Source organism: Heloderma suspectum, chromosome 12 (assembly GCF_057233095.1).
Source record: "Heloderma suspectum isolate Gila_16-S chromosome 12, 16-S_ref, whole genome shotgun sequence".
NCBI classification, from domain to species: domain Eukaryota; kingdom Metazoa; phylum Chordata; class Lepidosauria; order Squamata; family Helodermatidae; genus Heloderma; species Heloderma suspectum.
Window position 1 is genome coordinate 33,642,936 of NC_139469.1, and position 26,131 is coordinate 33,669,066.

Sequence of the window (26,131 nt, forward strand, 5' to 3'; positions counted from 1 at the left end):
CCCGTAGAGAATGGTCTTTAAACGCCGCGCCTATCCCATCATGCAACGCTTCCGTCGCCATCGGCTGCGCACGCGCGCTTCGTTTCTGCCCCGACCCGGTCCCTCTGGCCGGGGGCCGCCATTTTGTCCTCCTGTTTGTTCGCGCGGGCTGCTGCTGCTGCTGCGGCGATGCCTGAGAAGCCGGACCCGGACGTGTACCGCGGGCCGCCGCGCCGCACTCCGGCGCCAAACCCTCAGACGACCATCCCCAACCCGGTTGACCTGTTCGAGAAGATCTTTAACTACACGGTTGACAGGCCGGTCACTGCCTGGAGGGGTGAGAGGGGCGGAGCCACAGGGAGGGGACGGAAAGGGGGGGCAGAATGTGGGCGAGGATGTGAGGGCGGGGCTAAAGGGGCGGGGCAGACGTTGTTGGACTGCAACCCCCATCAGCCCTCACCCTTGACTACGCTGGCAAGGGCTGATGGGAGTTCCAGTTCAGCATCTGGAGGGCCGCATGTTCCCCTTCCCTGGTAGAAGGACTCCTGCCACCGTCTTCCCAACCTGGTGCCCTTTGGACTACGGTTTCCATCATTGCCATCATTCTAGCTGGGGCTGATGGGAGTTGTAGTCCACAACACCAGGAGGGCATTCTAGGCTGGGGAGGGCTGGACTAGAGTTTGACAAAATGGGGCAAGGGAGGTAGGCTCAAAAGGGTTAATGGGAAGATAGATTGGAAGGGGTTATATTACACTTTTGAGTGCTCCCTTGGTGCTTCCCCTTACGCAAAACTGGGCGAAAAGCTGATGTATTGTGCTGTTATCTGTTCCAGCAATCAAAGCATTACATAGTTTTGATTTTAGAAGATTATTTTTTTTAATGAGTAAAACAAGCTGTCTTAAGGCAGCAGGAATCATCATCCTTTAACGAGAACCTTGGTTTTTCCCATGCTAGTTGAACCTACCCATTTGTTCTCACTGCGTAAAAGACCTCTCCAGCATGTATCTTGAAGGTGTCTGAATGTTTCACTTCTGCAGAATGGATCGAGAAGCAGCATGCAAAGAACAGATTTTATTATTATCACCAGAAATTCCGCCGTGTGCCAGACCTTACGGAATGCTTGGAGGATGACTTTATGTGCTTCTATGAAGCGGAGTTGCAGTGGAGAAGAGATTAGTATGTCTATGTCTTTCTGCACTTCTCTTCTCTTGCCAACTGATGTTCTGTGGAGGTTCGAGGGGGTGGGGTATTATCTACTATCTTGTCATGCTTAAATGGCTTGCAGCAGTATTCTCAGTTAAAAAGTGGGAATTGTTGTTTGTATAGCACCATAGAGTACATAGTGCTTTACAGTTGTGTATCCTCAGGTCTCTGCTATGTGAAACAGTGGACAGTGGTGGAGACAACATGGGGAATGCAATGGAGAGAACCAAGAGACTATTCTTGCTTTCCCTAGTCATTGGGTAGCTGATTTAGTGGTGGAACTGCTTCCAGGAATAATCCTGCATCTCTGGATTGTGTTGGGTATTCATGATAGATCAGTTAGAAAATTGTCACAACTTGTCACTAGAAGATGCAAAGTTTGAAATTTCCCAAGACCTGAAAGGAACCAGGTTCTCTGACTAGTTTAGGGCTGTGACTTTCTCTTAAGCTGATTCCAAGGTCATCGTTTGAGTGGGGGGAAAGGAAGAAGTCCCATAAGGAGATCCTATGATCCTTCCATTATTATTTTCAGTTGTTTTTTTTTCAAAAGCAAGTCTAACCGATGTATTTAGAAATAAGGAAAAACATGCTGACATTATTCTGCCAGTTGATCTGTAAATCCTCCTATTCCCATCTTCCAATATTCTGCCCAGTGAATGCAGAGCGCTGAATTTATTTATATAGCAAAATCTGAGAACATCAGCCTTCCCTAACTTGATGCACCCTCCAGATGTGAACTGCGACTTCCAGCAGCCCCAGCCACCATGGCCAGTGGTCAGGAATGCTGGGAATTATAATCCAACATGTCTGGAGGACACCATGTTAGGGAACTCCGGTGGACATAGTACTTTACCAAGAACAGATTTGGCTTACGATATTAAAAACAGACATAAGAGAAACAGCGGAAAGGTGTAGCCAGAATGGAGATGAGGCTTAATGGAAAGAATATGCTGTTATTGCAAGTACAAATACTTCTGTTTAGTTACAGGGGGCTATGGGGCCTAGTGGGTTGCTCCAAAGGCTTCATGGAAAAGGTGAAGTAAGTAGAGATGTTCTGGGATGCAGTTCTAGGCATAAGGGAGAAAGGATGGAGTTGATTCAGAGAACAGGAGAGCTGTGGATGGCTGTGGGTGGTGGAGCTGGAGGAGTGAAAGCACAGGAAGGGATGTGTCAGGATATAAGAATGGATGAGGAGCAACGCTATGGAGGGTTTTAAAGGTAAAGATGAGAAACTTGTGCAGGATCCAAGAGCAGACTGGAAGCCAATGGAGGCATTTGAGGGTGTCAGTGGTGCTTATTAAGCATCAGACTATCTGTATATTTGGTGGGGTGGTTTTTTTGCTGTTCCACACTACACTTAATGTTGTTTACCCCAACCCCAGTACAACATTGCTGTTTAGGGACCCAGCTAAATGTATGTATTGTGGCAGTCTTAAGGTGTTTGTGTCTCTCTCTTCTTCCCCCATTTTGATTTCACAGCAAAGTCGATCAGGAAATTGTGAAAATAGTCCAGGACAGATTAGGTGCTTGCAAGCAGCAGCAAGGAAGTAGCTACGTTCAGAACTGTGCAGGCGAGCTACAGCAGTTTACAGAGGTGGCCAAGGCTTATCAGGACAGATGTGAGTCCACCTGATGTTGCTTTTCTTTTGCAGTAGGAGTGGTGGCCCACCTAGCGGTTCCCACAGTTCTAGATATGAACCAAGCTTGCTCTCAAATGGCAGGATTGGGAAGCTGTCTTGAAGACCCCCCTATAGGGATTGCTGGGAACATTTGTGATGTTCTCATCAGTGAGTTTTCTTTCCTGGCAAGTTCCTTCACCCAGCCTTTGCATTGAGCCTCGGAAAGCAGCAAGGTGTCTATTTTCCAAGTGGCTTTAAGGCAGAGCCCCCCCCCCCCCCCAAGGCCTTGGGTGTGTCTGCTGTTGGTATCTTCCAAGCTCAGCATGGCATCAGTCAAGACCCAACCTGTCCCCTCTGGGTAAAAGATGAGGCAAGTATACATTTTTGTGGGACTAAGTGTCTCCATGGTGACAGTGGAACTTGCTCTTAATGGTGGCAAGCCTTAATCATTTACTTAACATAACATTTAACTGTACAAAATTAGTGATAAGTAGAGAGCTTATTTGGGTTTAACTTTATGATGAAAAGTGTACCTGCTTGGTGTGTGCAGCTCTTGCTGTGGTGCCCAACCTTCCTGATGCCCTTACTAAAGCTTATTCATGTCTTCTATTATCATCTTAGATGGTGACCTGGGCGCCTATGGAACTGCTCGCAAGTGCTTAATGAAGCAGAAGCATCGGATGATTGCAGAAAGGAAGGCCCAGGCAGCAGCTGGGGCACAAAACTAAGCATTACAGTTTAGGATTGAATTTCAAACATCTGAAATGTGTGGTTATTCATTGCATACTGATGGCAAACTAAATGACAGCCCTTGTGCTGTTCTCTGAAAACTGTTAAATCTGCAAGGCAGACCTAAATTCAACTGTTGAAAAAAATAAATCTATAATATGATCTCTTTCATGTATACACATGTAGGATAAATGGGAACCTAATGAGAAATTACAATGATGCTTTTGAAGGCATTAATATTTGCTGTTTTGGGTGGTGGTTGCTAGTTAAAGTGCATTCTAAAGGAACACAGCCACTTGCATGACATCTTAAACCCTTGTGGTAGCAGATCTTCTGTAAGAGCACAGAGGATCGGATCTTGGTTTTTGAATCCCCCTTCCTCCCAAACAGGATCCAGTAAGCTAGCATAATTGGAGGCACTTGCTAAGTGTGGGGAATGTTCTGGCCTTTTGCCAGTAAACTCCCCACTGTAGCCATATGGAGCTGTGTTTTATAATACTGCCTCTAATTACCCAAGACACATAGGATAATTGATCAGGGCACTGGAACCTTTTAGGTTGGAAAAGCAATGCCAGGCATAACAGATATGTTTTCTGAACAGCAGTAGTGCACCTATGACCCTACCAGATGCTGTTGGACTGCAACTCCCATCCCTGACTGTCAGCCATGGTTGGGGTTGAAGTCTTAATAGCCGGAGGGCCACAGGTTCCCACCCCTGGAGCAGAGGTTCCTAAACTGGTCCATGGCCACTGGTGATCTGCAGAATAGTTTTTAGTCTCAAGGACAGAGACCTCCATCACATTCAAAAGGGGAAATCCGGTTCCCAAAATATGAATTGTGCAGTTTCAGCCTCTGCAACAAGTGATCTATGAAAAGCAAGAGAACAGCTGGCATAGAGCAGGGGTTGATAAGAGAGGTAGACTATACCCTACTGTTAAGTCACTGGATGTTTTATTGTCCAGTCCAAATGCCAGATGCCCACTATTAGGCTATTAAGTCCCTGCTCTGTAAGAATTGTGCACTTGTTTGTCATCCCAGTCTGGTCTTCCAAGGCACACTAAGCAATTTTCTCCCTCCACCACCATTGTGCATCTGACTCTAGTGGATATTTGTCTAGTAAAAGTTCTGTGCAGTCTGAAGCCTGTTACTCCCAAACAACCAAAAGTTCATATCCTCTGAAGTGAGACTGTAATGAATACCACATACACAAGGACTTAAGTTTTGGAATTAGCACCATGTGAGGGCAATTGCCACTAATGCATATGGCTTTTAAAAGATTAGACAAATTCATAGACTGCATCTAACAACCATTTGCTAGGACAGCTGGAACTGGAACTCCTAGGTTTTAGTGTTATCTAACAGATACAGGGGGACAAAGCATGCAGGTTATTAGTATTATGTCCTGCTTGTTAACTTCCAGATACATCTGGCAGATCATTGTTGAAGCAGAATACTGTACTTACTGGCCTTTTTATATGATCCAGCAAGAAACTAGTAGTTAATTGTTTGTATTCACTGCAATGGACAATTCTGCACCCACACTTAAAAAAACCTTTAAGGCTAATAAACCACATATACTTTTGTACAACAGCTCCAAACTATATTGTCCACTCCATAAAGATAAATTTCCTCTGAAGGCATTGATACCCTGGCATCAATTTAAGTAGCCCATTCAACGAATAACATACAGCATCTGTTAAACCAGTTTAGAAATCAGACTTGGTCATGTCACTTTATTTAACGTACAGATTCTTTTAGGTAGTTGCCACAGCAGCTGCCTGGGTTCTCTGCACAGACACTCTGGCAGCGTGGGTCTTTGCCAGATGATCAGTGAACTCCTGAAGAAAAGAGAAGAAAATCTGAGCATTCTGTATAAAGTATCACATGGTCTCCGAGACAGTCCATTATCCTAGGCAGTCATTTCAAAGCAATCAGCCCTGCAAAATTTCAGCTAGGTTTTGGTGCAGGTTGTATTCCATTGAATATACTCCCCCATGCATTTAAAGGAAATGCAGACTGGTAGGGGGAGAGACTCAAAGGCAGATTAATGATTAAGCTGGCACATTTGGACAATATAAAATAGTATATCCCCCATAGCCTTTGGCAAGGGTAGAACCAAATGATAAAGCCAATTCCCAAAGATCATCTTGAATTTATGCTTCAACCCTCAATGCCACTCTTTCCTTACCTGATAAGGAGATTTGGTGAACACAGTCTCTTTCCAGAGGTCAGGAGTCAGGTAACTGTAGGTCTTGGAGATGGCATCAAAGGTGGCCTTGGCTAGAAAAAAGGTCATAGATCACCATGGTCCAAGAGGTTAAACAAAAGGTACCAAAACCAATTGCTGTTACTGGGCAAATAGCAATTTGCTGTCTTTAATATATACGTGTCCATATATTAAACCCTGTTGGGTCTGATAAGGAACAGGAAGACCATTTCACTGTCTCACTGCCGTGCAAGTATGAACCCATTCGCTATCCCTCTCGAAAAACGACAGTTGCACCACTAGAGTCAGGTGTAACTGGGCAGAGCTGAGAGAGTTTAACAGAGCACATCCCAAAAGGCAGCACTTGCTATATATGCTACAGAATACAGCCAAGATTAGGGCCATTTTATTTATTTTAAAAAACCCATTCAACAATCTGCAGAACAACTTTTATCTATATGATTTCTTTAAAATCATGTGATGGACACAGATGGAAAAGCCAATTAAATTATCGGGGAAGCATGTACTTAGGTCAATCTGAAAAACAAGTTTCTTAGACATTGACCTGGTTTGCACATGACTAACCATGTTTTACCCACATTGGGGTCTCATGGGAGCAAGCACTCTCTTTCCTGACAGCTTCCATTTCTGGTTTAGAAAACAATCCAGGAATACCCTGTTCCTGGGTTGTGCTCCATGACATGCGAACCCAGAACTCTGGGTCATTGAGAGAAACCATCCAGTTTTGATCACACAACAATTGGTTAGAACTGGTGTTTCTCCCTCAACGCAGAGTTCCGGGTTTGCATATCATGTCCTGGGTTGTTTTCTAAACTGGAAAGCAGATGTGGTGAGTGGTCAGGAGGCAGCATGCTTGTCCCCATGCAGCCCTGACTACCCATCGGTTAAATAACCCATGGTTAATAGTTCTGTGAGAACCTGGCCACTATATAGCATCATGGTGCATGGCAAGTGCTCAGTTCTGTCCCCAACTTAGGCACAGCAAACAGAGGAAGCAGGATCAGAAGGACTTGTACTATCCTTTACGATAGAGGTAAAGATCAGGGTTGACTGGCAGTTCTCTGGGCAGTCAAGAAAACTCGAGGAAAACCAGTGGATTTCCATGCAAGGACTGCGCAAGATGCTAAAAACATTCCTAGGCTGTATAAAGTCAACCAGCCCCCATTTTACTGGTAGCCCTCAACATTCTTGTAAAGAAAACGTGGCTCCTGCAAGCCTGATACCTGGAGCATAGGCCACTAAGCTTGCAAAAACACAGGGGAGGGGTATAATGCAGGATCACAATGCATTGCTGAATGTAAAACTACCCTCCAACCAAGACACACCTCAACCCCACCTACCCTGCTCAAAGGATAGAGCTCTAATTCACCTTTCTAATACTGAAGGCTAGGAGACACAGAGCTCAGGACTGCACCATGAAGGCCGCATCTGGGGCACTGCTCCTTCAAGCATCATAGGGGGATGAGCACAGGCAAAAAGTAGCAGGGGAGGGGTGTCACACTGAATTATTTGCAAGACTAGCATGCAGTCCATGGCACTGTCCTGTCACTTCTTGAGACAGGGCCAACTGGCTACAGGGGCATAGACACATACCAAAGTTGCCCAAGGTGGCTGTGCAACCCCTTGCTGAGGTGTAACAGTCATCGATACCAGCCATCATCAGTAGTTTCTTGGGAACTGGGGCAGACACAATTCCAGTACCACGTGGTGCAGGGATGAGACGAACCAGGACAGACCCACACCGTCCTGTTACCTAAACCAAACAAACGAGCATGCTGAGTAGCCCACACACACATTTTACTGCAGACAGCACAGTTCAACATCTGATTTGAAGTCCAAGTATCAGTTTCAGAGAATGTGGATGTTACCTTGCATGGTACAGTGTGGGGCTTGCCGATCTTGTTACCCCAGTAGCCTCGCCTCACTGGCACAATGGACAGCTTTGCCAAGATGATGGCCCCGCGAATTGCTGTGGCAACTTCTTTGGAGCATTTGACCCCGAGACCAACATGGCCGTTATAGTCACCAATGGCAACAAAGGCCTAAAAGGAAAACAAGTGCCATCAGTTGTGCAGCTGAAATGCAAATATCCCTTTGCCATAGCATAAAACCCCTGACAGCACGCATTCCTCCTAATCATGTTACTTATGTGACGTCTTCAATGACAACTCAGTAGTTTAGAAACTGGAAACATTTCTCTAGAAGTTGTGGTACCTATTAAGTGGGACAAAGTTCCCCATGTGACCCGTAGTACCAAACACAGCTTACTCTACAGCAGTGATTTCACCATGGCATCAGAAAAGACCTGTCCATATGCTGTGAGAAACTGAGTAACTTAAAGGCTCCTGCGAGGCCAATAGTCACACCTGCCAGATAAGGCCATGCGTCCCTGCAGGATTAACTGTTCTGGCCTTGCCTCTTGCCAATTAGCCTCAAATGTGAGACTGGCAATTGTCCTGCCTTTCTGCACCAAGGTGAGACTCTGGTGAGACAGGATGAGATTAGCCAATCTTAGAAAAGGCAACCCATTGCATCTCTACATGAGCCACTCTTCTGGGCTACGAGGCTTGCCCAGATGACTACGTTATGCAGAAACACAAGGGAGTGACTTCCTCCAAGGGAAAGTCAAAATCTTAACCTTCCACACTCTAACAAATAAGCCAGGTCCACAGTGAACGTGCCCCTCAGGTATCAGATTTTGGGGGAAATCCTGCTGTAGAGGTCGCTCAACACTGGTCAAGATACAAAGAGGCCAGCCAGAATACATAAGGAAGATTGTTTCTGGAATAACGGAGACAAAAGGTTACCTTGAACCTGGTGCGCTGACCGGCACGGGTTTGTTTCTGAACAGGCATGATCTTCAAAACCTCATCCTTCAGAGAGGAGCCCAGGAAAAAGTCAATGATTTCAGACTCCTGCAAGGTTAGTGTTTACTGATCAGCCACTGCCGGTGTCAATTACAGAGCATAAGGTAACATAGAAAGAACCCTGCTGGATCATAGCAATGGTCCATCTTGTCCAGCATCCTGTTCCCCAGAGTGGCCAACCAGATGCTTCTCAATGGGTGCCCACAAACCAGGCATAACAGCTACCACCGTCTCCCATTGTGGCTCCCAAGCCGCTCCTCTTCAGTGGCATATACTGCTGCTGAACGTGGAGATTCCAAATAGCCCTCAAGACATAAGCCATTGGTATTTCTCCTCCTCCTCCACAAATCTGTGTAATCCCTCTTTAAAACCACCTAAGTCCATGGCCATCACCACATCTCGTGACAGGGAGCTCCATGAATTATACACTGCACTAAGAAGTCCTTCCTTTTGTTCCCCCTGAATCCGCTTTTAGTTTCATTGGATGACCCCAGGCTCTAGTACAAGTGGAGGAAAAGTTCTCTCCACCTTTTCTCCGCCATGCATCATTTCATAAACTTCTACAATGCCCCCCTCTCATAATTGTATTTGTAGCTCTCAATGTAATTCACAGTAAGCCCTAATGGAAAACAATCCATTCTAAGAAACCCTCCAGAGCTCCTAGAGCAATACCTTGATTGGAAGGGAGAAAAGGTAAATCTCTTCCAGAGACTTGATTTTCATGTCCTTCACCAGGCGACCAAGTTTGGTGACCGGAATCCACTGTAAAAACAGAAGCTTATCAGTTCAAGCCACCCAAACATTCAACTGTAACCTATCCTTCACATACAGAAGCATCATCATCTGAAGCCTAGATTACACTCCCAGCAAAATAATAGTAACACAAGTTGCAAATAGTTCCTCCACTTCAAAAAAAGGGTATCAGAGAGAATGGTTCTTGTCTAGCCTTCTCTCAGCTGTGCTCATTTTCTACTTTCAGGGAGTTTCGTGCTGTTTTGTTTTCTAAATGTAGGACAACATGCAAATATGGCATTTGCCCATCTGCTTTCTGGGAGTATGGCCCATTCTACTACACATTTTTTCTGCATGGGTAGACTCAAGCCTTACTTTGCCAGCGCTACTTCAATTTTCACATCTTCATAAAAATAAGGAAGTGAATTAAAATAACTAAGATCCTCTTGGCCTCTACTGGAGCACAGTGGATTTTGGACTGGCTTGAAATCCTAGCTCAAGCGTACACTCATTGGGACAGGCAAGCCATTCTGAGCCTTGACTTATTCACCTATAAAATGGGAATAATGGCTTGACTGAGTCATAAGGCCATTCACTTATTAATAGTCAGCTACTGCCAGCCCTTGGAGCACATCTAGTTAGGAAAGATTCCATTTGGCAATCGCTTTAGTAAAGCCATGGAAAGCCCTCCGCTGAGGATTATGCCCTAAAGATACACACATTACAACAAAAGTGTAATTCTGCTCACTTCTTTGTCTTCTGCTTTGCCTCCTCTGGCTCCGCGTCCTCGTCCACGGCCTCTACCACGGCCCCGTCCACGGCCACGGATTCCACTGCCAAAGCCTCCTCGAAAGCCGCCCCTCGCAGCCCCTGCTGCTGCGCCGCCTCCTCCTGCCCCTGCCCCTCCTCCTGCCCCTGCTCCTCCTGCAGCACCGGCGTCGTCCGCCATTTGCTGTAACACAGGGCATTTGCAACTTTAGTGACATTAGGACAATGGCAGCAGAATGAAACCTTTGAAGAAACTTTCCATTCTTGAGCATCAAGTAGAACCACATTTGCATCCTGGATTAACTGAATCAGATTGTGAGAGGCAGGAAAAATACTTTTAAGGGTGTTGTTACATGCCAAATTATATTTTAGGAGCCCGCATTAAGAAGTTATAGGCACTATTTCTGGGCAGTATTAGAAAATTATCAAAATTTTCAGGCACCAATGCCAAAATAGTAGGTCCTTGGTACCTAAGAATTCTTCCAGCTCCTTTGATAGTTACCATTCCATGGTCCCTTAATTGCCAGAATGTTAAATTCACCACACCCTGTATTTTTACATTGGAAAAAAGGGGGGGCACCTCTCACCCAAGCCAGGATCACAAAAGTGTAACTAAAGGAAAGCAACCCTACTTTAAGCAATCTTTAGTAGGCATCATCAGGGGATTTCATTTCTTGAAACACTATAGCAAGAGAGCGCTTCTATACATACCCCAGAGAACAGCCCAACTAACTCGATAGGACTTATTTCCAAGTAAAATCCATAGAATTCAACCACACAAACCAGTTTGCACAATTAGAAATGAAAGAGAACTAGTATTAAATGTGATGGATGCCACAGTCCTACTACAAACTGAACTATGCTTATTTCACCACCAAGCCCTGTTCTCCCCTCAAGTTTAATTTCCCCACAACACCACCACCCCCTAGAGACGTAAAATTTCCAGAAATTTTGAGGCCATGGGGAAAAAAAACATTTTTTGCTGGAAAAACCTGAAATTTTGGAAAAATTGAAAAATAAGCAACTTATTTTTTTTAGCGCTCTTTACAGATCTAAAGCCACCTTGTTGCTTTAAGGCAGCCTTCCCCAACCTGGTGCCCTCCAGAGGTTTCAGACTTCAGCTCCCATCAGCCTCAGGCAGCATGGCCAACAGTCAGGAATGCTGGGCACTGTCGTCCAAAACATCCGGAGCACACCAGGTTGAGGAACTTTATGCTCCTAAAGTTACTTTATGTATGACTTAGTTTGCTCATAAAATTATCGTATTTTAAAACTTTTAAAAGTATGCTCAGTTAGTAAATGTGTAATTATTGTCTGATTAGAACTACGTTAAATGAGTGCTACAGCATCAGAAACACAGGAATCTATACAAAACCCAAGCTGTCAAGAACACACATTTACCGTCAAGAATGCACAATGGTAGCACCGCTCACATGTTGGGAAATGAGCATAAATGTCTATCAGTAAAATATACTTTAGATCAATAATTTTAAAAAGAAATGAAAGAACCAATTATACTGGGAATACTACAAAGAGGATTAAAACAATACTTTTCCCCATGGCTTCATTATTTCCAGACATTTTACATCTCTAGTCTTCCTATAAAAGTGTTATTACATAGTTTTAGACATTACTTTGGGGGGGAGTAAAGGGTGGGTAACAATATATGAATACTTTGTCCTAAATTCTAAAAGAAAGTATTTCATAATCCAATGCTGTTCGATTTTTCAGAAAAAATCAAAAACAGTCCTCAGAAGAACGGGCTCTCCGGGTTTTTCCCGGGCTTTCACATCTCTAATTCAGCTATAGAAACCGGTTTGCACAATTAGGAGTGCAGCATTAATGTTAAATGTGACGGATGCCACAGTCCTGCTACAAACTGAACCACGCTCATTTCATCCTCTAAGCCCTGTTCTCCCTTAATGGTCCGTTTCCCCACCACACCTCCACCCCTACTAGGGGCAAATCCCATCCCAGCAGGGACGCCACCATGCCCTCTGCTCATTCCATTCCCTAAGTACCCCAGGGCTGAAACTTCCCCACTGTTCTTGTCAACCTCTCCCCTAAAACCAGGCCTTTTCTTGTCTCTTATCGCCGGATACGAGGGCCCAATTCATTCCTACAGCAGCATCGACCATACACTGCCAGGACTGTACCACTTCAGGCTGCTGGAGGCGATTTATGCTCTTCAATGGTGCCTCACAGAAAGAATTAGCTTTCCTGGCCTGCTACACTTCTATACAAGCGAGCCCGTGTGTGTGTGTGTGTGTGTGTGTGTGTGTGTGTTGACACGCCGACCCCCATATGCGCTCCGAGGTGGTACAGCCCCAAGAACACGCTTCCGGTCTGGATTGTGCTGCCGGCATGAAACAGGCCTCGGGCCCGGGCCCGCCCAGCCTTAGCGGAGGCGCAGAAAACGAAAGAAATCCCCTCCTTCCCAGGAGACGGAGACCCGTCCCGAGCCCGCCGTGGTCGATCTGCACCAGCCCCGGGGCCGCACACAGCCGATGGCGGCGGATTCCCACAGCCCCCCTACCGCCGCCAAAAACACAACCCGCAACCACTTACGTGTTCTAGACTAGAAGACCGAAACCGCGCGGCGGCCGCTATTTACGCACCGCACATCTCGCGAGAGCTGCGCCCGCATCCCGCGATGGGCACGTTCCTCCTCCCCGCTCCGTTAATCCGCGCGAATGCGCAGGCGTGGGAAGGCTTGTTATGTGCTATGCTGGAGGCGGGAACCCTGGATCGAGCATGGGTTAAAACGCCAAGTTTATAAAAGGCCCGACGGAAGCAGGCGAGGAGTCTGTTCCCGCCCAGCAGCCGGGAGGTAAGGAGAGTGAGGGGTATATAGCATAACTTATTTTAAGAAGGCAACCCTGACTGCATTTAACGTTGAGTAGGTATTTCATAGGCTGTAGTACGGCCTTCCCCAACCCGGCGCCCTCCGGATGTGTTAAACCACAACTCCCATCATCCCCAATCACCATAATCGGTTGGGAGTTATGGACGCTATAGTCCAACACATCTGGAAGGTGCCAAGTTGGGGGAGATAGCAGTAGTGTATTCAGAGCTACATGACCTGATATGCACTAAAGTGATACGCTCTTTGGGTATATAGGACTGCTGGGCAGGGGATTCTGGGGTTTGTAGTTGCTTGGCCTGCCTTTTGGCCACGTGTAAGGTTCTGCCATGTGCTTCCTTGCGTCCTAATTCTGGGCATCTTTATTCTGAATAAGAGCTGAGCTGAGCTTCCAAGTAACAGCGTGTAGGTTTGTAGTGCTGCGTCCCATTCCATGTAGATCTCTGTGTGCAGAGCATGGAGAGATGTGTTGGACTGCAACTCCCATCTGCCCCTGCCAGATGGTCAGGACTGTGGAAGTTGTCATCCAAAACATTTGGAGGGTAGCAAGTTGTGCAATGTCTGAAATGGGGCTCATGGGAGTTACAACTGTAGTGGCTACCGAGAAGATGCTCTGATCTGTTGTGGTCTTCCCTGTGACTCCATTTTGGATAAGAGAATCAAAAGCAGAACTTTAGCACCAGCTTTTGGGCACAAAGCGAATGTTCTGAGTGTCCCCAGGTGCTAGGGGGATTTTGCATTTGACCAGGGGTGGCAACCTGCAGCTCTTGGCCTTGTTTCAAAAGTCATTTCAGACCTCTGGCAAAAGCAACCTATCTCTTCCTGCTGCAGGGGGAGGAAGAGAGAGAAAAGGGGGTGGCAAAAAAGGAGAGGCGAAAAGGAGTGGCAGAAAGAGAAAATGGTGGATCCAGCCACTTTTATTTCTGGTGCTGCCCACTGCATGAAGCCAGACAGCCAACAGGCGCATGAGTGCCCTCCTCCTATGAACAGCAGCTGCCTTTGGCTGATCCCTGTATCTTATTATGCTGCCCCACATTTTCAGATACGGGCAGAGTTCTCCCTGCTGCTGTCCTTTCCTTGTGTACTTCAACTTCTCAGTTCTGTTTGTCTGGTCATAGGGTCAATTTCTGCCAGAGCCTATGTCACTTCATTAAGAACTCTGCCTATATCTTAGTTTGCATGTGAGAGAGATGCTCTGGGGTTAGTCTTGGAGTTGGAGCTGAGCTGGATTTGGGTCTTTAGTTCCCCATTTCATGAGCACTGTGGCTCTCAGGTGCTAAAAAAAACCCAGAGGGAGTGTTTGTATTGTGGGGCTTTACGTTCCGTGCTATGTCCACAAGTTTTAGGGCACTGTCTGAAAATCATCCCTGGCTTCCTTCAGTGGCCTTGGGTGAGATAACAGTGCCCACAGCAAAGGGAACATTAAGCTTATTGCTCATAAGTACAAAGTGTGGGCAATAAAACCCATGCTCCTATATGTCACATGAAGGGAAAGGAGCCACGTAATGCCGCAGGCACTGTGTCCTCTACTACCTGGAGGACTGCAAGCCAGAGCTCAGGATGCTAACATCTGTTTCTCCTTCAGGATCTCTGAGGATGTGTACATCTTGAAGAGTTTCATGCTGCAGTATCGTAAAAAATGTATGTACGTATCACTGTGAAAGAGGAGAGTTGGAAAGTGCCACAGTAGCCAAGAGCAAAAGCTTCAGACTGGAGAAGATTCACCATTTGGTTGTACAAAGTTCTTTTTGAACCAATGGTATAGGACAATGCATACTTCTTGAGTGTCTTCAACAGGAAGACAGCAGATGTAACTGTTACAGCTGTATAATCTGTCTAGCTTTAAGTCGCAAGATGTAAACATAATAAAAATTGTTTTCATGTTATGTGTAATTCAGTTTTATTGATCGCTTGGGGTTTCTGAATAAGAAGGAGAAGCAGGGTGAGCTTTCTATCAATAAAATCCAACAAATACAGTGAATATATTGCAGGATTTTTAGCAGTTAGATATAAAACTGCAGCTACATTTTAAAGGGACTACTCTTCCAGATTCTGTTGACTGTTCCTGCATATTTATGTAGAGGCAAGTCCACTTATCTTAATGAGACTTAATTCTCTTGAGTAATAATTAGGGATGGCGGAGAATTCCGCCATGGATTTCAGTGAGGCCGAATGCACTGGCATTCGGCCCCCCGAAACCCGTGGCAGAATGGCCTCCCACCCCACGGAATCCCCCCGGGGCCAAGCTTACCTGGGGTGGATGTTCTGGCAGCTGTTCTCTTGGCCAGCTGCTGCAGCTGCCATTTGCGTCCTGCCAGGCTGCTGTGATAGGCTACATAAGTATTTACGTAGCCTATCACGGAAAGAGCAGCAGCGCAAATGGCATAGCGGCCGCCGTTTGCTTCCCTGCTCTTTGCTGTGATAGGCTACGTAAATACTTACGTAGCCTATCACGGCAGCCTGGCAGGATGCAAATGGCCACAGTAGACGGCCCTGGCCAGAACTCCGGCTGCGTTCGGCCCTGGCCGGCGGCTCCACAGAGCAGAGCTGGCCCAGGGAGGATTCCAGGGGGAGGGACAGAGCGCCTCCCCCCCACCGCGAATCCAAGCTGCGAAAAGGTAAGTGACTTTTGTACATCCCTAGTAATAAACTACATGTGCTGAAGGAAGTTCTGTTTTTTATTTAATAACTGGGATTGGGAATTCTTTTGGGGATTGCAGTGTATGGGGAAGGGAGGTAATCCCCTGCTGTGATCTTGACAAAAATTGCACACAACGCCCCCTGTGGCACAGCTATGAGGCTTTGAAAAAAGCCATTTGTAATGAGCCTATTTTTAAGGGGTGGGGGTTTGTTGGGATCATAGCTGGAAGGGAAAGGTGAATCTATGTCTTCCTGCATGCTGGGAATGGAACAGGGTGAGTACATTTTGTGTTGCTTCTGCTGGCTTTCTCAGCAGCTTTCAGTATCATTGACCCAGGTTGCCTGGCTAGGATGGGACTTGGGAGTACTGTTTTGCAGAGGTTCCAGTCCTTTCTGGGAGGGGCATCTGTGGTGATGTTCGATTCCTTGGTTACTGGGCTCTGGTCTTCCACAGGGATCCCCATGCGGTGTTTAACATCTGCATGAAGCCACTGGGAGAGATTGCCTGGGGAGTTGGACTCTAGTATCATCAGTAACACCCAACTCAGATCTCCATCTAATTCCAGGAGGTTGTTGAAGTACTGAATCCGTGCCTGTAGGTGGCATAGATGGATTGGATAGGAACAAATAAATTGAATCTGATTCTAGACAAGCCTCGTGTGGCACAAAGTGGTAGGCGGCAGTATTGCAACCGAAACTCCCCACTGAGTTCGATCCCAGTGGAAGCCGGGTCTTGGGTAGCCGGCTCAGGTTGACAGCCTTCCATCATTCCGAGGTCGGTAAAATGGGGACCCAGCTTGCTGGGGGAAAGGTAATCACGACTGGGGAAGGCAATGGCAAACCACCCCGCTATAGTCTGCCATGAAAATGCCAGCGCAAGCGGCGTCCCTCTGGGGGCCAGTAATGGCACGGTGCTTGCACAGGAGGAACTTTTCCTTTCCTAGACAAGATAGGGGTGCTCCCAGTTACTACAACTGTCAATCCTTCTGGAGGATATAGCACTGTGTTTAAACTCCTGTTGACTCTTGCATCCAGCTCTCCTCTGTGTAAGGTGGTGGCTGTGGCTGAGAGTGCAAGTACTACTTCTTACTTCGGGCCCAGTCCTATAGCATTGATCGGTTTCCGGGAATCGACCTCAGAGCCTATGCTCCAAGGTCAGTTCCCAGAGAGTTGCCTCCCCTCTCCCGCCATCCTGTAGGCGGCTCAGATGAGCCTCATGCTCTAGTGCTTGTAAGAGCAGCATGGGGCAAAAGGGGGCATCCCGGGCACAGGGAGTGTCAAAGTGTCGGTACGACAGCTCCGATGTGTTGTCTGGCCTCCCCACCCTGCGCTCTGATGTCCTGCGGCTAGACAGCCGCAATAAGCATGTGCAATAAGCATGTGAAATAAGACATGTGCAATAAGCTGTCTAGCTGCAAACTCAAGGTGGCTGTAGCGCGGAGGAGAGGATCCCCTCCGTGCTCCTTCCACCGTGCACTGGATCGGTGGTTACCTCCGAGTTCGGAAGCGGTTGCCTCTCCACATAAGATTGTTCCCTCTAAGGTGCTGCAAGACTCTTGTGTTTTAAATCCAATACTTTGAGCCACTTCTGAGACAGGCACCTTCATGAGGAGCTGTAGTTCAATAGCAGAGTACATGTTTTGCATGGAGAAGTTCCCAGGTTCAATCCCTGACATTTCCAGGTAGGACTTGGAAAGAATCTGGCCTGAAACCCTGGAGAGCTGCTGCCAGTCTGCAGGCGATACTGGGCTCGGTATAAGGCAGCTTCCTATGTTTCTATTGTAGAGCTTCACTGGACTTGTGAAGGCAGCCAGAGGCTGAATACCTGATGGATCCAAGAACAAAGGGTGGTGAGGGTGTCATCTGCCCACACTTAACATAGCTAAGGTGACTAGTGTTGAGGACAAGCAGGATCCCTTTACAGGGGTTTTCTTGTCTGCTGGGTCAGTTTCAGAACATAGCGTTGGGGGGATACTGGTAAACTCTGTGGTGCTTGTGCTGTGGAGTCCCACAAGGCTCCATCTTATTCCTGATGGTCTGTAATACCTATATGAAACCATTAGATGAAGTCCTCAGGGGCCATCAATATGCTGATGACACTCAGGTGTATTTCTTCTTGTCATCTGAGTCCGGAGAGGCTGTGCAGGTGCTGAACTGGTGTCTGGGCTCTGTAATGGTCTGGATGAGGGCCAATAAACTGAAGCTGAATCCTGGCAAGATGGAGGACCTGTAGGTAGGTGTTTCTCATGTCTAGGAAATGGGTGTGTGGCCTGTTGCCCTAGATAGGGTCCCCCTGAAAGAACAAGTGTGTAGCTTGGGGGTAAGATCCAGATTTATCAGTGGAGGCCCAGATGGACTTAGTGGCTCAGAGTGCTTTTTACCAGCTTTGGAAGTTTGCCAGTTACACCTGTGCCTGGATAAGGATAGTCTGGACATGGTAGTCCATGCTCTGGTAACCTGATTGGACTACTGTAATGTGTTGTACATGCGGCTGCTCTTGAAGATGACCAGAAGCTTCAACTAATGCAGACTGCAGGTACTAGAATGTTAATGGATGCAGCTACGTGACACCCATTCTACGGGAGCCGCACTGGTTGCCCATTTGGCTCAGGGCTCAATTTCTGATGCTGGTGCTTCCCTTTAAAGCCCTAAACTGCTTGGGACTCATATTCCGAAAGGAACACCACTCCCTATACCAGCCTGCCCATGTCTTAGGATCTGCAGGGGAGCCTCTTCTCAGTGTATTTTCTACTTTTATGTGACAACTAGGGAAAGAACCTTTTTTCCACACAAAATAAGACCCAATTTAGAAAGAGCATGGTATCTGCTGTCTTGGCTGCTACCTGTTTGTGGGGGTAGGGAGAGACCCTTGTGCTGTTTCACAGGTACACTCAACTCCTGGATTTCTCCGTAGTTTTCTATGGGCAGAAACAATCAGAGAGTTAGCCCCTGTTTGAGTTGCCACTTAACCTACTTACAGAGGACAGTACTCTATTTGAAGGGCTGTCCAATCCAAGTCTAGGTCAAAGAGAAAGAACCCTAAGAAGAGATAGCCCAGGGCCCATGAAGTTGCCCTTCAGCTGTTAGCACCGGATCAGCGGATGAAGCAGGCACAGAGGTTGCCGAATCACAGTCTTCCCCACTGTGGCGAGATATTTCTACTTAAATTGTAGTAATTCTTACTAAATTTGCATCTATACATATAGATTAATATATACAGATTTGATGCAACTCTGTGCCCTCTTCACTGGTGATGTATTTCCTTTTTTTGGCGATGTGCAAGCGGCTGAAAGCAACAGAGAGACTTGGCGTGGCACTTGGAAGACTAACACATTTACTCAGTAATTCCAAATCACATCGATGGGGCTCACCCCCATATAAATGGGGAGTATTATCAACAATATGGATGGTATTCTGGAGGTGACGGACTCGACCTTGGGGGAGCTGGGGGCGGTGACGGCCGACAGGAAGCTCTGGCGTGGGCTGGTCCATGAAGTTATGAAAAGTCAGAAGTGACTGAATGAATAAAAAATTATCAACAATATTGCTATTTAATAATGTTATTAATAATATTATTAAATACCATCCAGAGAGCTTCGACTATTGGGTGGAATAGTAATGTAATACAGAAATATTAATATTATTAATAGTATTAATCTTATTAATCTGGTAGCAAAAGTGTTTGTGGACTAGGGTCTGGCCAAGCGGGATCTACTCCACCTTCTCTTCTGCTGTAAGAAATCTGTTGGGTCTTGAACAGCCTTCCCCAACCTGGCTGGGGATGATGGGAGTTGTCGTTCAACACATCTGGAGTGCGCCAGGTTGGGGAAGGCTGGTCTTGAAAGTGCCACAACAAGCCACGGGCAGGGGGAACACGCACATGTCGAAAGGGTCTTTTTTATTCCACGGGCAGCTCCTATTTCCCCCCCTGGAGGAGGAAAGGCCTTAAAAGGCTGGTTGTTTTCCAGGCCAAATTCGAGGTGTTGGTTTTGACCTTTAAAACCCTATACGGTTCTGGCCCAGCCTATCTCAAGGAGCGCCTCCAGCAACACCAGACAGGCCGCGTAACAAGATCAGCCTCAGATGGCCTTCACTCTGTCCCATCAGCCAGGACAGTTAGGCTGGTGAGGATGAGGGAGAGGGCCTTCTCTGCAGTGGCCCCCACTCTGTGGAACTCCCTCCCTAGGGAACTCCGCCATGCCCCCTCTTTAATGAGCTTCCGCCGCGCTTTAAAAACGTGGTTGTTCAGGCAGGCATTTGGGGTGGGTTAGGGTATTTTAGAAAATGTTTTTATTGTAGAATTTTATTGTTTTAAACTGTTTTATTATAAACTTTGTACATCGCCCAGAGTGGCTGGGTGACCGACCAGATGGGCGATTGATAAATTAGATAGATAGATAGATAGATAGATAGATAGATAGATAGATAGATAGATAGATAGATAGAATAAATAAATGTGGACCAGGAAGTGATCCCTCCGGAGAACCGGGTGTGCTACTCTACTTTTTCCTATCTCTCTGTTCGCCTGACACGCCGGAAGTAAACTGTGTCGCTGCCGGAAGCGCGTGTCGGGCGGCCAAAGCGGGGGGCGGAGCAGGGAGAGGAGCCGCGCCGGGGTCAGAACATGGCGGCTCCGAGCTCCTCGACGAGCTTCAAAACCAAGTGAGGAAGGCCGGGGGCGGGGAGGTCGTGCCGGGGGCGGGTGCCGGGCTTCCGCGGCGGCGGGGCGCGCTGTCGCCATGGCGACGTCGCCTCTTGGGCGGGGCGGGGCGGGGCGGGGCTGGGATCGGTTGCTCGTCGCGCGCGCCGCCCTCGCTCGGCCTTCCCCGCTCTTGTGGCGCGCCCTTGGGCGCGTGGCGTCATAATCGCAGGCGAGAGTGCCTCTGAGCATATGCCGAGTGCCTTTCCGAGGGAGCCCTGCTTAGGGCGGGTTGCCGGGGCGCCTCCTGGAGGCGCCGCCTTTCCTTCAGAAGAGCGGCGCCGCTGAGCGGGAGACGGCGAGGCTGCCGCGTCTCCTTCTCCTGGCGCCGGGCGGAACCGGGGGCCTGCTCCAGCGGGTCCAGGAGCAGCTAGAGTGCCCCGGCTCGAATCCCGCCCCCGCCCTGAAGCTCCGTGGGTGTACGTGGGCTGGTTATTCTCGCCCTTGCTCTCCGCCTCATGTCAAATGGACGGGCAAGAAGAGCCGTCTAGCCACCCTTGGAGGAAAGGGGGGATGTAAATGCATTAAATGAAAGAAATGCGCGTGGCGCTTTGCAGGATACAAGAGGAGAGGCTCCTGCTCCGAGGGGCTCACAGTCTAAAGCTCTGCACAGGGGAGACGACAGAGGAGGGTAATGGTCGCTGGGGAAGCACATGTGACATACTTAAGGCTCATTCCAGTGGGGTATGGGGACTAGGGGGCTGTGCTAAAAGTTTCACAGGATAAGACAGGAGAAGGTGTCTCTGCATGTTGTCCCATGCGTTTGTGACTTTTAGAGGGAAATCCATCTTTGTCGGGTCACAATCAGCCCCTGGATATTTTCAGGTAGGAGTTTGTAACAAGGAGTTTTATGTGGTGAGGTGGGGAATTAATGGGGTAGTGTGTGATTCCTGTTAGTGCAGAATGTGCAATATTTCTTGAGAAATGCCCCCACCTATATTATGCTCCCTGCAGCCAGATTCTTAAGATGAAGGGCTGAGGCTGTGTGCTATGTTCCCCTGCCTTCTGGAGTATGGCAGATGAGCATGAGGGACATGGCCTTCTTGGTGGTGGTGCCAGAAGACATCTGCTTGGCCTCATTGCTGCTGGCCTTTCGACGACCATCTAACAGGCTCTTTTGACAGGCTTTTAGGTTCTTGTTTAGCGTGGAATATATTTAGTTGGGTATGTTTAGCCTGGAGAAGAGAAGAATAAACTTCAGGAGAAACTTCCTAACAGTGAGGGCTGTTCAGCAGTGAAACAGATGACCTCTGGAGGTGGGAAGTTCTCTTTCACTGGAGGCATTTGAGTAAGGGGCTGGATGGCCATCTCCCAGGGATGCTGAATTGCATCCTGCACTGCAGAGCCTGCATTGAGCAAAGGGTTGGACTAGATGGGGCAACTCTCCTATGAGAGAGGGTTACAACAGCTGGGATTGTTTAGCATGGAAAAAAGACAAGTAAGGGGCGACATGATAGAGGTGTCCAAAATTATTCATGGTGTGGAGAATGTGGACAGGAGTCATTTTTCTCCCGCTCTCATAATGCTAGAACTTGGGGTCACCCCATGAAACTGATTGGTGGAAGATTCAGGACAGATAAAAGGAAGAACTTCTTCACACAGCACATAATTAAACTATGAAATTCACTTCCACAGGGTGTAGTGATGGCCACCACTCTGGATGACTTTAAAAGGGTATTGGACAAATTCATGGAGGATAAATCTGTCAATAGCTACTAGTCCTGATGGCTATATGCTACTTCCAGTATCAGAGGCAGTATACCAGTTGCTGGGGAACATGGGCAGGGGGGTGCTGTGAGACTCATGTCCTGCTTGTGGGCTTCCCACAGGCAGCTGGTTGGTCACTGTGTGAGCAGAATGCTGGACTAGATGGACCCTTGGTCTGATCCAGCAAGGCTCTTCTTATGTTCTTATCTCCAAGGTCCCTTCCAACTCCAGGATTGTTAAAATGGGCTTCTGCTTTTTTATTCATTATATTCTTTGCCACACTGAATATTTTCCATAGAGTAGCAGGGTAGACGTGCTGAAATATATGTAGCAAAGAAGAATCCTGGAATGCACCCAGAGTGCTTGTCCTTCTCCGCTAAGTTATCACAAGTGGCTTGGGCAAGGGGGGCATGGATAATGTATGGGACATTGTCCACACAGGTTTGAGCCCTGTGTGTCTTCTCTTAGCATGTAAGCCTTTAGGATCAGGGAGAAGACTTTCACTGCTCTTGTAGAATTGATTTGGAGGCATTAATTTGGCTGAGCTGAAGCAAAGTGTGCTCCCTCTCAATTTGCTGTTGGTGTTTCTCTGATTCTCTTTTTAGCTATTCCTTGTTCAGGACAATAGAACCTTTCTACAAAGGAGGACCAATTCAGGTAACACTGAAGTCCCATTTCCCTTTAGTGCTGTGTTTCTACTACGTGTTGCTATGATGTGCCAAAAAGCCTGCTCTACTCTCATGTGTTTCTTTCTCAGATAAGCCAAGATGGGGAATATATGTTTTGTGCTTGTGGGAGCAAGGTTAGCATAGTGGACGTAGCAAGCGGAGATCTTGTCCACAGTATCGAACAGGTAATAAGACTGAAAAATTCTTTTCTCTCCCTGTCCGCCTCCCCAGCCCTGAATGTTTCTTCTTGAGAGGACTTTCAAGTGATGTCTACTCCATTGATGGTTTTTCAAACACATCCATCCCAATCCCCAGAAGAGCTACTCTTGTTTCTGAGTAGAATGTAGCATAGAAGCTAAAAGGTAGCTTTGTGAACCAGGGGGCCCCTGTTTCAAGTTTTGCCTCGGCCATGAACATTGTAGGTAGCCGCAGGCATGCTGCCGCTTTCTCAGCCACCAGCAGTATGGGAGAAAGAATATTGGCCTACCTGAAGAAGTTGTTGTAATTAGTATGAAGCATCCTACTGTTTTGCCATTGAAATTATATATGCTCACTTATTAATGGATCACTTGTAGATTCCAGTTAAAAAGTATTATGGGGTGGGTCAGAGTTATGAAAAGGCTTCTTTCTGTGCTGCTGAAGTAGTGTCGAGGAATTACTTGCATCAAGGAGTATACAGAGCAACTGGTATATACAAATCATCTAATGGCTGTTTTCCTGCCTCTGTTTTTTCTTCTTAGGATGATGAAGCGGAAATTACAGCGTTTGCTCTCAGCAATGATGACGAAGTAGGTGATCAAGACTGTAGCTTTGCCAAATGGGAATCCCAGAGCAAGGAAGGGACCCAGAGGGTCATCTAGGGGCAGTGTGTGATGGTGGATGGGATCAAACAGTTTAAAAGCTGCAAAGGATTGAATGCAGCATCTTGCTTGTCCTGCATGTGCCCCATTGAAATTAATGGGAGCTGCACCCCACAATAGGCTTCCTAATTTTAATTAGGGTGTGGCTAAAATGCCCACAGTTACTTTCATAAACATTTTTTTCACAAGGAAAAGAAACATGTTTCCAAGTTGTAAGAAAATGAAGATTCTGTGCTTTAATGTTACATAACTAAGAAGAAGAGGTGTGTATGTAATCTTTGTAGAACTCTGTGCCTGACCACAACATACGCCATAACTATGATCCTTGTATTATTACATGGCATGAACTTCATTATGGAGCGTGACCACTCCGAAGGGGATCAGTTTATGTGGCAAAAGCCCCCAGGCTGCTATATAGAGAATAGAGTGACCCCTGTAATACAGTTGGCTATCCCTGATTTTAGGGCATTGTGAGTTTATACTGATTAGGCAGCCCACTTCTCACACTTCCCCTAAATTTCCTGGTGTTTTTTTTTCTTGTGTTAGGTTCTTGTGACAGCAAGCCAAGCACTACTGCTGAAGCAGTGGGACTGGCCAGCGAATAAGTGCACACGGACATGGAAGGCCGTGCATACAGCACCTGTGGCCAGCATGGCGTTTGACTCATCCTCCACTTTGTTAGCCACAGGTATGGCCCGCTCGTGCGCGTTTTGTGTGCGTGTCTCTGAAATGGCTTGGATCAGCGCATGCTCCTGCCTGTTAATGAGGGGGCATCTCTCCAAGGGTCTGTGGGGCTGAAGGGACGGGAGCCCCCTCCTCTGGGTGTCCCTCGGCAGCTAGAACTGGCCTGCAAGTTCAGGCTTCCCAGCGCTTGGCCAGCTTTATCTGGGTGGCTCACTTCTCTTTCCCCTCTTTCTTCCAGGTGGCTGTGATAGCACCATAAAGGTCTGGGACATTCCCAGGCAGTACTCCACGCACAATCTGAAAGGCTCGTCGGGGGTTGTCCAGTAAGGAAGCAGTTCTTTCAACCCACTCTTCAGCCCATGCGACTTATTACCGGGTGACACTCTGTAGGAGGGAGGCAAATAGGACTGTGATCTTATGTTAACCCCCAGATACTAAAAGTCATGTATTTTTAAACTGGCTCAGTTATTTTATGCTTTTCTCGTGTTGCTGTTTTAATTATTTAAATGACCTATTTGTTTTTATCTCATTTTGACAGTATTAATGTGGTTTTAATCTGGAAGCTGCTTCGGTGGCTGAAAGATTGGTAGATATTTTCCTAAATACAGTGTTCACCAGCTTCAGTACTCCAACCCAGAAGGAGCTGAACCAGAATTGTAGGCCTTATGTCTTTCCTATTGCCCATTTAGAGTTAGCAAATTGTCTGGAATTCCTGTATACAAGAACATGGTCAAATACCACTGGCAGCTCTTTGCTTCATTATCGGTCACTCAAGGCAGTGGTGGGCAGAAAGTAGATCTTCAGAAGTTTTGGACCAACTTCCAGAAACTCCTGCCAGCATGGCCAGTAGTCAGGGATGTTGGAGATCAAAACAGCTGGAGATCTACTTTCTGCCCACCCCTGACTTAAATGAACTGGTGTTGAACTAGTGGCTGAAAGGGAGGCTTCAGATCAGGGTTTAAGCCTACACCTCAGAAAAGGAATACTCTGTCATAACCATCTGGCACTTTATAGCGTTACACAAGCAAAAGATCAGATTCCTTTCCCTCAGAGCGCTTACAGTCTAAATTTCGACAGTGGACGAAGAACAGGGGAGGGAGAGGTGGGAGTCACAGGGGATGAATGTCAGCAAATTCACTTACTCGTGAGTGGGCCTTGTTCCAGTTCAGGGTGAGGATTCATCTTGCCTTCCTGTTCTGCTTACTAAAAGTGGTGTAGATCAGGCAGTTGCGTCTTCAACATCCCGCTAATTCCTTTGAGTCATTGCAAACAATGCACTGCAAACTGTGGGCCTTGAATAGAAGGCATCAGTTGAATCATTGTGCCTTTCTATTTGTCAAGCCACTTCAGACAGTATGCAGCAGGTAAACGGAAAGGAATGCTGGCTAGTTTGCGCCAGCCTTTTTTTTTTACTAAGCCCTTCCATGCTTCCGGTCTGTCTCTTTGCCTAGCCTTGTCCAGTTCCATCCAGATACCTCTCAGCTGCAGCTCTTCTCCTCCTCCATGGACAACATCATCCGGGTTTGGGACCTGAAGTCCAGCCAGTGCATTGGCCAGCTGGAAAACCACTTCAGCTCCGTTACCTCTTTGGCGTTCTCTCCAAACAATGAGACGCTCATCAGGTGAGAACCTAGAAGAGGTTCCTTGCATCTTCTCTTTCCCTCCTGCGAGTCAGGGCAGGGCCTCCTACTATTCATCACTTATTGTGCTCCAAATCTGAAAGTGCTTCTCGCTTTTAATGTGGTTTATGCCCTTGTGAGAGCTCTAAAGTAGGTCACTGTGCTTGTTTCCATTTTTTTCAGATGGGGAACCAGGGGTGGGGGTATGCATTGATCTGAAAATGAATGACAAACAAAACACACGTGCCCCTTTCATTTTATGTATGT

At 47.2% G+C, this 26,131-nt stretch overlaps 3 protein-coding genes and 2 non-coding genes across 8 annotated transcripts in view; 3 read left to right on the forward strand and 2 right to left on the reverse strand.

Annotated features, from left to right (window-relative positions):
* Positions 1–87: 87 nt before the first annotated feature.
* Positions 88–5,802, forward strand: NDUFB10 (NADH:ubiquinone oxidoreductase subunit B10). Its single transcript, XM_084819010.1, has 4 exons — positions 88–316; positions 1,017–1,155; positions 2,662–2,801; positions 3,423–5,802. Exons 1-4 carry the CDS (start codon positions 169–171, stop codon positions 3,527–3,529), a joined length of 534 nt encoding a protein of 177 aa, XP_084675136.1. The 5' UTR covers positions 88–168; the 3' UTR covers positions 3,530–5,802.
* Positions 5,236–12,752, reverse strand: RPS2 (ribosomal protein S2). The gene is made up of 8 exons (XM_084819009.1): positions 12,693–12,752; positions 10,105–10,308; positions 9,297–9,386; positions 8,565–8,672; positions 7,626–7,799; positions 7,351–7,510; positions 5,719–5,810; positions 5,236–5,368 (listed from the first exon to the last, which is right to left on the reverse strand). The coding sequence occupies exons 2-8, from the start codon at positions 10,303–10,305 to the stop codon at positions 5,285–5,287; spliced, it is 909 nt and encodes a 302-aa protein (XP_084675135.1). The 5' UTR covers positions 10,306–10,308; positions 12,693–12,752; the 3' UTR covers positions 5,236–5,284.
* On the reverse strand, positions 5,933–6,071 carry LOC146336791 (small nucleolar RNA SNORA64/SNORA10 family). The gene has a single exon (XR_014785656.1). It is a non-coding gene; the product is annotated as a small nucleolar RNA SNORA64/SNORA10 family (small nucleolar RNA).
* Positions 12,753–14,336: 1,584 nt separating the features above from the next.
* On the forward strand, positions 14,337–14,467 carry LOC146336792 (small nucleolar RNA ACA64). The gene has a single exon (XR_014785657.1). It is a non-coding gene; the product is annotated as a small nucleolar RNA ACA64 (small nucleolar RNA).
* A 5,743-nt stretch (positions 14,468–20,210) lies between these two features.
* Positions 20,211–26,131, forward strand: part of TBL3 (transducin beta like 3) — a 36,214-nt gene continuing 30,293 nt past the window's right edge. For all 4 annotated transcript variants that reach the window (XR_014785621.1, XR_014785620.1, XM_084819016.1 and 1 more), the window contains exons 1-7: positions 20,211–20,289; positions 22,639–22,690; positions 22,791–22,886; positions 23,442–23,489; positions 24,108–24,249; positions 24,484–24,568; positions 25,697–25,867. Coding sequence is in view for 2 of the 4 variants with exons in the window: in XM_084819016.1 (XP_084675142.1) it covers positions 20,252–20,289; positions 22,639–22,690; positions 22,791–22,886; positions 23,442–23,489; positions 24,108–24,249; positions 24,484–24,568; positions 25,697–25,867 (632 nt within the window). In the remaining 2 variants the exon portion in view is untranslated. The remainder of the gene's footprint in view (positions 20,290–22,638; positions 22,691–22,790; positions 22,887–23,441; positions 23,490–24,107; positions 24,250–24,483; positions 24,569–25,696; positions 25,868–26,131) is intronic.

Excerpts from the sequence above, each read along its gene's own strand:
- NDUFB10 (XM_084819010.1), top strand. The coding sequence starts at position 169 with ATGCCTGAGAAGCCGGACCCGGACGTGTACCGCGGGCCGCCGCGCCGC. Across the intron at positions 317-1,016 it reads GCCGGTCACTGCCTGGAGGG|AATGGATCGAGAAGCAGCAT; the intron begins GTGAGAGGGGCG and ends TCACTTCTGCAG. Across the intron at positions 2,802-3,422 it reads CAAGGCTTATCAGGACAGAT|ATGGTGACCTGGGCGCCTAT; the intron begins GTGAGTCCACCT and ends TTATCATCTTAG.
- RPS2 (XM_084819009.1), bottom strand. The coding sequence starts at position 10,305 with ATGGCGGACGACGCCGGTGCTGCAGGAGGAGCAGGGGCAGGAGGAGGG. Across the intron at positions 9,387-10,104 it reads GCAAAGCAGAAGACAAAGAA|TGGATTCCGGTCACCAAACT; the intron begins GTGAGCAGAATT and ends CTGTTTTTACAG. Across the intron at positions 5,369-5,718 it reads TCACCAAATCTCCTTATCAG|GAGTTCACTGATCATCTGGC; the intron begins GTAAGGAAAGAG and ends TCTTTTCTTCAG.